Source organism: Montipora foliosa, chromosome 1, assembly GCF_036669935.1.
Source record: "Montipora foliosa isolate CH-2021 chromosome 1, ASM3666993v2, whole genome shotgun sequence".
NCBI lineage: Eukaryota > Metazoa > Cnidaria > Anthozoa > Scleractinia > Acroporidae > Montipora > Montipora foliosa.
This window is the reverse complement of record NC_090869.1, coordinates 14,058,003-14,068,002: the sequence shown is the minus strand read 5'-3', so window position 1 is coordinate 14,068,002 and position 10,000 is coordinate 14,058,003. Positions and strand designations below refer to the sequence as shown.

General features: G+C 42.1%; 1 protein-coding gene across 2 annotated transcripts in view; it reads right to left on the bottom strand.

The window, feature by feature from the left end:
- Positions 1-6,715: 6,715 nt before the first annotated feature.
- The window catches only part of LOC137988707 (uncharacterized), a 13,780-nt gene continuing 10,495 nt past the window's right edge, over positions 6,716-10,000 (bottom strand). For both annotated transcript variants that reach the window (XM_068834704.1, XM_068834748.1), the window contains exons 5-7: positions 9,634-9,837; positions 9,211-9,274; positions 6,716-8,061 (exon numbers count right to left, since the gene is read on the bottom strand). In XM_068834704.1, coding sequence (XP_068690805.1) covers positions 8,046-8,061; positions 9,211-9,274; positions 9,634-9,837 — 284 coding nt within the window. In that variant the 3' untranslated portion in view covers positions 6,716-8,045. The remainder of the gene's footprint in view (positions 8,062-9,210; positions 9,275-9,633; positions 9,838-10,000) is intronic.

Genomic DNA, 10,000 nt, shown 5'->3' with positions numbered 1-10,000 from the left:
ATTCATTTGTGCCGCGTTTGGCACAGTTCAGCTCTTAGCGGATCTTCATCATTCCATAAAGGCCGGGACACACTGGGCAATAAGTCGATGTGATACGCCGCGGGGAAAAGTCGCCGCAACAATTTGCCTCGTGTGACAAGGTTGCTTTGTGAAAAATCAGTAGGGCCGTTTATACGAGAGAAAATAAGCCGCGGCTTACTCTGGCCGCGGCTTACATAAGACGCGAACACCCCGTAAAAATGGTACAAAATCTACGTTCACGGCTGTCTCAAGCCGCTAGCCGCGGCTCATCCTGGCCTGGGAGTTTACACTCGTATAAATAGTTCCTTTCACGTATTATGTACGCCGCGGCCCTATTATTGTCGCTGCCGCAGAATTTTGTCCCGCGATCAGTATTGCACGAATTCAAACTAGTTTGAAGCAAGCGCTGTCGCACCTGTGTACACTTCCGGCAGCGAGTTTTCAAATTCTCGCTGGCGAGTTTTTCAACTCATTCCCAGGACCTGCTCTGACAGCGTTACCCATATGCCCTTGGGTATGTCCTGGCTGTTCGTTTCCCGTTCGTTTCCCGCCGAATCACCGCCTTGTGTGTGTTGCATTAATTGCATATCTGTAGTCTTTGTGTTGTGCCTGCACCCTTAGTAATGAATTCAGTTATTTGGGATCTTTTACAAAACATCGTGAGGCTATGGAGGGCGCTCCAGCGACAACCAAGAAACCAATCTGGACAAACAACACATGGCAGCGAAACAACAGTTACTCGAGAAACTGAAGCTCGTCAAGCTGAAGCAGTCAGTGCATCTACTTCGGTGGAAGAAGAGGTTTCAAGAGTCTTTGTCCGTAACTCCCGGTGTTCACAAGCGTTGTCTTTTCCTTCTAAAAAGTCACAGCGAGAGCGATGGAACCCCACGCTTCCGGTTGGCCTACAATTTTAGTAGGTCTACTGGTCGCGGGCAAATCCTGGGAAGAAAGGCAAAAGACCTACTAAAACACGGTTCTTTTGTGAAAGACGTAATTTTTCTTAGCGGACCAGACGATAACAAGGTTCCTCGCCAAGGAGCCCGGGTATTGCTAATGGGAAATTGTCATGTTGTCTCAGGTGCACATTTTTCGGAAGGAATGGGATGATACTTTTTGAAGCATGAAACCTGACGAAACGTGACCAGGGGCTAGGACAGGGGCCATCAATGAACTGTGCACTGACATCACCACCTCAACATCGTCGAATTCGCCGAGCTTTTCAGGGAAGAAGGACTTTAAAAAAATCGTGTACACTTTGTTCATCCCATTCCTTCCGAAAATGTTTTGTAAAAGATCCCGAATAACTGGATTCATTACTAAGGGTGCAGGCACAACACAAAGACTACAGAAATGCAATTAAGAAATGCAACACACACAAGGCGGTGATTCGGCGGAAAACGAACGGGAAACGAACAGCCAGTGCATACCCAAGGGCATATGGGTAACGCTGTCAGTGCAGGTCCGACTGGGAATGAGTTGAAAAACTCGCTAGCGAGAATTAGAAAACTCGATAGCGAGAATTAGAAAACTCGCTAGCGAGAATTAGAAAACTCGATAGCGAGAATTAGAAACTCGCTAGCCAGAATTGTAAAACTCGCTAGCCAGAATTTGAAAACTCGCTAGCAAGAATTTGAAAACTCGCTAGCCAGAATTTGAAATCTCGCTAGCCAGAACTTTAAAACTCACTAGCGAGAATTTGAAAACTCGCTAGCGAGAGTAGGACAGTCGATCGCAGAGACTCAAGACTGGATCGCGGGAACTCGACACTAGATCGCATAAACTCGACACTAAATAGCGAAAACTCGACACAAGATCGCAGAAACTCGACAGTCAGTAGGAATAACTGGAGCTTTTTCCACGAAACTCGACCATCCCCAGACGTAACTTAACCTACAATTTCTATAACTCGATCGTGTCAACATGGATTTCAACCTGGTTTCCAGAAAGTTGAAGGGCTTTTGGCAGTTTCGGCTTGCCATAGTTAGACGTCCCTGGCGATATGGCGCCTGAAGATGAATCCGGAGGGGATATGCCGGATCGCGGCCATAAACACACATAGGTTGGCCAGCTGGGGAAAAGGCGAAGTTCCCCATGTCGTTCAGAAGCCCAGAGTTAGCGAGTCTTGTTTTCGTCCCTCTGAGACAAAAGTTCATAAAATATTTTAGATTTTCGGGTGCCCATATGAATAACATTGTAATTAATCTTATTGATATTCACTGAAAATATTTAAGTTCTTACCTACTGGCCCAAAGATGTTTCCTATAAATCCATTCGGTAAGGCAATGGACTGAAATTTTAGACCATGAACCCGTTTGTGTCCATTATACACAATCCTCTGCCCATTCCCAGGTCTAGAGATTGGTCGGACCGTGCCATCTATGAAACCGAAGCAGTTAGTTAGAGGGGACCCTTTCCTTGAGATGGTTTCAGCATACTGTTGAAGAGCAACTGAGCTAATTACATCTCTATTCCACTCTGTTACGAGATGACAGTGGTTGTCATAAATAAAATCCATGACTTCATTTGTAATCAAACTCAAACCAGAAACTGGTCTTGGAAAACGTTGAATCATATCGCTGAATCTGCAGGGATAACTTGTTCGTCTCAGCAGCACAGACGCCATCGCAAATGCTTCTCTGTTTGCAATGGAACACACTGCGGGAATACGTAAGGCATCTGCAAGGCGAGGAAAGTCTGCCTTTTCAACTCGAAATTCGGCTTTGCAGTCAGCTCAATTCATGTTTTCTAGATCGAAAACATCGTCCGATTTATAGCCGAAATCTGGATTTTTTGAACAATAACAGTCGTATAATAAAGCAAATTATTCGTCCGAAATGTTGTTGTCTGCATAGCGAAGCAAACGTATCTCTCGACAAGTCTTAAATTTGTTCATTTTCAAAGAACTCGACAAGTTGCCGTCGGAAAATCAAGGGCGGCGCTAAAGGTTTATATTTTGGCGCGAACAACGCCGTCCTCGCCCCAAACTCCTTCGTCAACCGACGTCGCCGTCGCTATGTTGCCGTCGCTATAAAAACTCTCGGTGCTAAAGGTCTCTAATGAACCAATGGGAGAGCGTCATATAGTCCGCCATATTGAATTAGAAAACTAGTTCACATTCCTCATATGAGATCACTGCGTGTGCACCAAACAGGCGTCGTGTCACAGCGACTTATTTTGCAAGTAGTACACAAGGAACGACTTGTCGCCTAGTGTGTCTCGACCTTAAAGATTTTAACTTACTGCAAACGATTTTCTCTTTAGCATAAATGAAATAATTGCCTTCTTTTAATTTTACATTGTGGCTTTATAACCACAGTATCTGTGAAAATACTTCTCACAAAATTTGATTTAAAACTTATGCACTAGTCAATTGAAACCAACTTCCCCACCCCCCTTCCCCACTCTCGGGACGTAGCGGGGGTTGTACAGAGTTACATTTTAAACTTTCCCCCACCCCTCGGGTGAAACTTGAGTGTTACAATGCCCACTGCAATCCCCTGAGTGCAACTAGAAGAATTTGCTAAGTTCATATTAAAAATGATTGTTTTGTATCGCTGACAAACGCGTTAGCTGGCAAGGGTTTCATCACGTTAATGCAATTGCTAGTAAAATCGTTGATGTGTGTATGCCTTTGCAGCGCGCAAAATCAGGAAAAGCAGCCAGGAGGGAACGAAAAGAAATCCAACCCATACCCAAATGACCCCGCCTTACCCGAATTCGTGCATTTTTCATACTTGTAATATTTACTTAAGTTATTATATTTTTCGAACCAAACCTCATTTCCCTTTTCTGAGTTCTCACCGAAACCAATTTTCTTTCCAAATCGAGGAGGCGACTGGAATATTACCGGGCACTCAACAATTTGTTTCGGTAGAAAGTCTGTTCATAAACGCCGAGGAAATTCGGTTTAAAAAGGATTTTTATAGCTTACCTTGTCTGTTGTCTCTGCCATGTTGACGAAGAAACGTTTTTCGATGTTTGGACCCTGTCCCACTCTGCCAAGGCTAGCGTTACAAGCCCCGCCGCGCGGCGAACATGTGGGCTATGAAGTATAGTCTACTGATCTAAATGTTATTTTTCACCTCAATCTGCGAAGACTTAAACGCTTCCTTACTCTGAATTAAGAGCAGCAGGAGCCTATAAGCTATACCTTTTTGCAAAAAAAAATGTACATTATCGATCAGCAGTATGCAGAAACAGAGAGTTTTTACACGGTGGCGAGAACAAAATGTTTGAGTCGCAAGAACAATATCTTATGCATGAGAGAGCGCATCCAACGAGGGAGATATCGTTTTCGCCACTCAAACATAAAATTCATATCTTCAAGCTAACGCGTAATTTTCTTTTCAGATATGGAAAAAAAATTATATAAATGGTAGAAATTGAAAAGCAGGCTTCAATACAATGGCTGGGTATTAACACAACCAAAAAAAAGGTGGGGAAAGAAAAAGGCAATAATGACGTTGTTGCTCAGTACTCGTGAATCCATCAATCGGTTACCGAATTTAGTGGTCGAATTGATTCCCCGCGAGTGGTTTAGTTCCCGGGAAAATACGCTTTCGTCCATACAATACTAGCGGGAAAATGGTATAACAATTTTCTTACCTGTTTGGATTAAGTATTGGGGTTAGGGTTTATTTAGAGACACTTGGTTAAGGTAAGGGTTCAGGAAAGCCTGCATGCAGGCTCTTTCGTTGAAAATGGAGCACGATCGAAATACAGGGGCCTGGTGACTAGCCCCTATATTTCGGCCGCGCGCCATTTTCAGCGGAAGAGCTACGTACTACAGGATGAATAATTTTATTTTCACAGATATTTAATGCAGTATAATTCAAGAATGCAGTATAACTCAAGCAATAACAAACACTATTCTCGGTTTTCACATGACGTCACAGCCGCCATGTTGGAGTCCTCAAACAATGAAACGGCGCCCATGTTGGAGTGCCAAAATCCAATCCTCCGTGAAATGAACTCCATTGTTATGCAAACTTTTTCTTTTGCTTTCGTTGAAAAACATCGCTGTTGATCATGTGAGTGCAACCCAGGAATTGAAGTTTGTAATATCTCAATGTGCCATTTCCGAGTTGCTGTTTGTTTTGGTTTCGAAGTGAGTCTTGGTGCTCAACTATTGTGAGGGAAATGAATTTGATTTTCATAAGAATACGCAACTCATTTCCATTTGAATGGTTGTGCACCACGACTTGCTTTGAAACTGAGGCATGCAGCAACTCGGAAATCTCAACTAGTTCTTAATTAATCTCGCTGCCATGGGTGTCCTGGCATTTTTTGACATCCCGCTTCCTTCCTTCCTTGTGGAATCAGGAGGTGTTTCGAATAACTATGAATACGCTCTGGTTATTGAAGAGAATTTGATGTCTCAATCCAGCAGGAAATCTTGGATACTGTGATTGGTTTAGAGGAATGTTCTCACGACGCCCCTTTTGTAGAGTTTACTGCGGATGTGGTGGGAGGGTGGGTAGAACCTGCGACGCTGTTGTCGTCACTGTAGGTTACACAGTCGTAGGTTACGACTGTAGGTTACACAGTCGCCTTGGTCTCCATTTGTCTTCATAGACCTTTCACCTTGTAACCGATCAGTTTTTCGGGGACAGAAATCACATTGCATCAACACCGTTTTCTAGTCTTCGCAATGCTATCCTTAAATTAAACAGTCGCATTCCCCTACCAGTCATTGGCGGTTCCAAGTCCCTCTATTGTTTGGAGGCCTCGCCCGTCCGCAGGGTCTCACCTAGCAGTCCGACCATAAGCCGGTCCACTTAGAACCGAGCCCGCTTCACAAGGAGGCCCGAGGTCGCCCGACTCTTAGAGCCAAACCTTTTCCCGAATTTACGGATCCATCTTGTCTGTCGACTTCCCCAATTACGTTCTATGATTGTATTTGAGCCAGAGGCTGCATAGCGTTTCTGTTGGTTGTGTTAGTGGACGTCATATCTTTATCGCGTTGTGATTGGTCCCCATGCGTGACCTAAAACCTGCTGCCTGATTGGTCAGAATCTCGATAAGTCAGAAGGGCGCTTGCTCGTCGTTTTCAAAGACTGCTCAGAGCTAATCTCTCACTTGGTTAGTTATTCATTTATTTCACTCTGAATGAATAACTGGTGCAAACGTTGATGCTGGTGTTGCTCATTTCGACAATCAGGGTGAACCTATGGTTCATCTCTGTTGATTTTCAGTTGCCAAAAACCGTTTCGTCAAAGGTAAAATAGAGACAGCCAGGACTTACTTAAGTTTGAGTTGTTCTTCCTAGAGTTGTTCCTGTTCAGGGACTCCCTCTTACCCCGCCCTGAAATGGGTCTGCAATGTAGTTAGTTTGCTCACTAACTTCAGTGATGGGAAGAATCGATATGGTCTTGGCCTAACGTAGAGATGGGAACATGATTACTGCGCTCGAAACCTGCCCTGACAAATTCTTCCGATCAATTCAACTAACAGGCACCTTAAATCATGGCCGGCATGTCAGCTCACGGTGTTGAAACCTTCACCAAAACTGGACAAGGAGGCGAACACATAGCTTAAGTGCGAGAGCGATAACGCAAGATTTGTGCTATTACACAGACTTGTTAGCCGCGTGTTCCAAATATCATGAAACAGATTGGGGGCAAGAAAAGATAATTTCACTTGTTATGAGCTGCTATTGCTCACTTTGCGATGAACAACAACAATATGGATACCGTTCTTTTTAGTTTTCTCTTTATTGCAAAACACCTATGAAAAGTCTTGACCTCAAAGCCTGGAGGTAAATAGTCAACGAAATATAATGCTTAATGTGCAATATCACTCAGATAAAACCCGCGCTAGGATCCGTATTCTACAATACACCCCGCTTGAATTAACAAATATATTAAGCTTGCTTAGTCCTCGGCATAAGAGCATTGAAATTCTCTTTAATTTGAGACGTTGTTCGACATGTGTAGGTATAACAGGCAAGAAATTAGCTAAAATCAAACAGGTGTCTTTGATTTTTTGACAAAACGTTGATCATTTTAAAGATAAAGGTAAAGGTCCTTATTTTACGAAGGTAACACGTGCCGGTGAACTAGATTTGTAGTCTATTGCTCATAAACTTGTGGCGCAGTGCGCACCTTTTACCCCCTTCCTCCGTCAATAGTCCGTTTTACGGGTATTTAAAGCTACAGCTACCTTCACGGATCAGAGGAAAGTCGAAACAGATAACGATGGAATGAGACGGGGATTGATCTGTCGACCTCTATCTCAGAAGGCCGCGCATTAACGGACTGAGCTACATCTTTTTCAGCCTGCCGTGTCCCGTAAACGTGCTCATGAACATGATCTCTTTTATTGGTGAAGGTCAGTTCGTCTCCCGTTCGATATCTTACTAACCGCGATTAATATTCAATTTTCAACCGGTTGATATACAGTAACTTACGACTCGTTTTTTCAAATTCAATTAAAGCCCTTTTGCATGAATTGAACTGAAAAGAAAACTCGCCTTAAAGAACGAATCAGGCGGGTCAGTAAGAAGTATTTATTTACGTACAAGGCAAAATAACCATTTCACGTGCTTTCCGGATCGACCTAAAAAAGATTCGCCTTCTTCGTATGTAATGTTAGCAGTTTAGAAATTACCCAGGATCACACTTTCATTGAGTATATACATATTTACTTAATTTAGTTTAAATCGTAGGATAAATAGTATAGGATATGATATGGCGTCACAAAAACACACAAAAAAACATATCGAACATAATATCTCACACCTTTTTGTTTACTGAAAAGAATGAATGTTTTTCTAAAGAAGCACACCGTTATGCCTAGCCTTTTTAGAACTTACGCGGCCCTTGCTCATTCCAAGGCCGTTTTCAAACTAACTAATTGTAATTCTCCGATTAAGATTAAGCGCTGTGGAGCATGCCTTTTATCTCGTTCTCTTTGTGGTGTATGTTATACCAATGGATGTCACTTGGGACTTTTAGAAGGTGAAGGGGGTCTTCTTCTTTTGCGTCTTTTTCGCTGTGTCAGAGTAAGTTCATTTTACTTCCCATTCAGAAAAAACCAAACCTGTTGAAAAGAGGAGAGAGATTTTTAAAACATTGCCTCAAGATCTTGGTAACTGTCTTTATTATATAGCCAACAAAATATCTTGTTTCTGATTGGCCAATGGCGAATGCATAAATAGGTTATAGAGTGCAATCCAGGTTATAGAGTGCAATACGGAAGTTGCTATGGAAACACCGGGAAAGCGTGAGCAACTTAAAGAAAATTAAATGCAAGAAACAAAAACACGTTGAAAGCTACACAGACCTGGTTGAATGTCTGGCAAACATGGGCGACTGAAAGAAAACTAAACCCAAAACTGGAAGAATACGAGCACCAACAAAGTAGCCAGTTTGAGTAATTTTGTTGAGAATATAATATTAATAAATAAAAAATCGTTGAACGTGCTCGTGCATTTCGTGATTTATGGTCACTCGTGATGTTTTAAAAGTTCTCAAATTGCACTCGCCTACGGCTCGTGCAATTTTGACAACTTTCAAAACATCACTCGTGCCCATAAATCACGAAATGCACTCGCGTTCATACGATTTCCATACATATAGGCGGCCATCAACACTTTTCCCTTTTCTGAAACAATTCGCTTATTTTTCTTATTTAAGGTTATTTTTCAGAATAGTCTTGGGTTTTTTTATGATGAGAATTTTTATTTCTGAAAAACTTATTTTAAAACCTTTAAAATGAGATATTGTAAGCTATATTGCTTTAAATATAAGTCCAGATATCAAGGAAAACATTCGAGGGGGTCATTTTTTTTCTTTGTGGGGAAGCTGGAAATGCGCTTTATAAATCGGAGCTCCAGCAACATGGAATAAGCAAATGGCGTTGTTGTCGCCACTGGTTAAATTAAGCTCCCCCAATACTTCCTGAAGTAGAAGACTTCTTCGAAGTCCGTATCCGAGAAGACTTGAGGCCACTTGAATACAAAGGCGGCACTTTCCCCAACCTCGTCCCCAGGGTCTTCCCGATATACACTGTTTGACTTTATTTTACTGAGAAAACATTGTTTTATTGTTTTTCCCAGACTTTTTATCGTGCAGTCCTGCGTTCTCGTTTCAAGGTCTTCTCGCCCTTTTTTTAAGAGTTGACTCTAGGATAATGTAACTCATGGGAATGGGTCGGTGAAGATGAAGCGTTAACATTTGCTCAACTTACTTGAGGAAACTAGCAACGGCCGGTAAAATAAGAATAGCAAGACTTGGAGAGTAGATAAAACCGGCTGAAAATGAAAAAATAATCACTTCAAATAAGATTGGAATGAATTTCGTTTTCACTTTTGAAATACTGAAGTTTATATTAAATACAGTCTTTATTCTCCAAGTGTCTTCCTCTACGATAATAACTTCTGCTTTGGATGCATTTCCTCTAGATTTTTTTTAAATTGAGACAAGATCGCCGGCTGTGTTATTGTTTGCAACGGCAAATGGATATTAAATCATGTCACTGGTAGTGTCAGTGGCAATCAATCAAACAATGAATCAGTCAATGAATCAATGAATTAATCATGAATCAATCAATCAATCAGTCAATCAATCAATACTACTTAGCATTGCCATTTGGTTGAGTAAATGGACTTACCTTGGTTGCAAACACGTGAGCAACTGTCGTAAGGTTCATTAGGACAGTGGCCGTCCTCTTGTATTTCGTCAGGAATGTTGCCACAATTGGCATCAGGGGATCTTGCAGTGCAAGCTACATCAATATTAACTGGACCACCTACTCCTCCGTTGCAGCACACTCGCCGACATTCTTCATCGTTAATGGGAAATGTAACATCAAGTCCTAAAAAAAAAAGGTTTCAGTCAGAGCCAACACGAGCTTTGGAAAAAGAACCGTATATAAACATTTAAATAATTTCCTTCCTTAGTCGATTGAGGCAAGGGAAGAGGAGAGGAAATCCTCTGCTTGCTCCCAGCATGGTGTTGGTACGCATCAATAGGCCTTT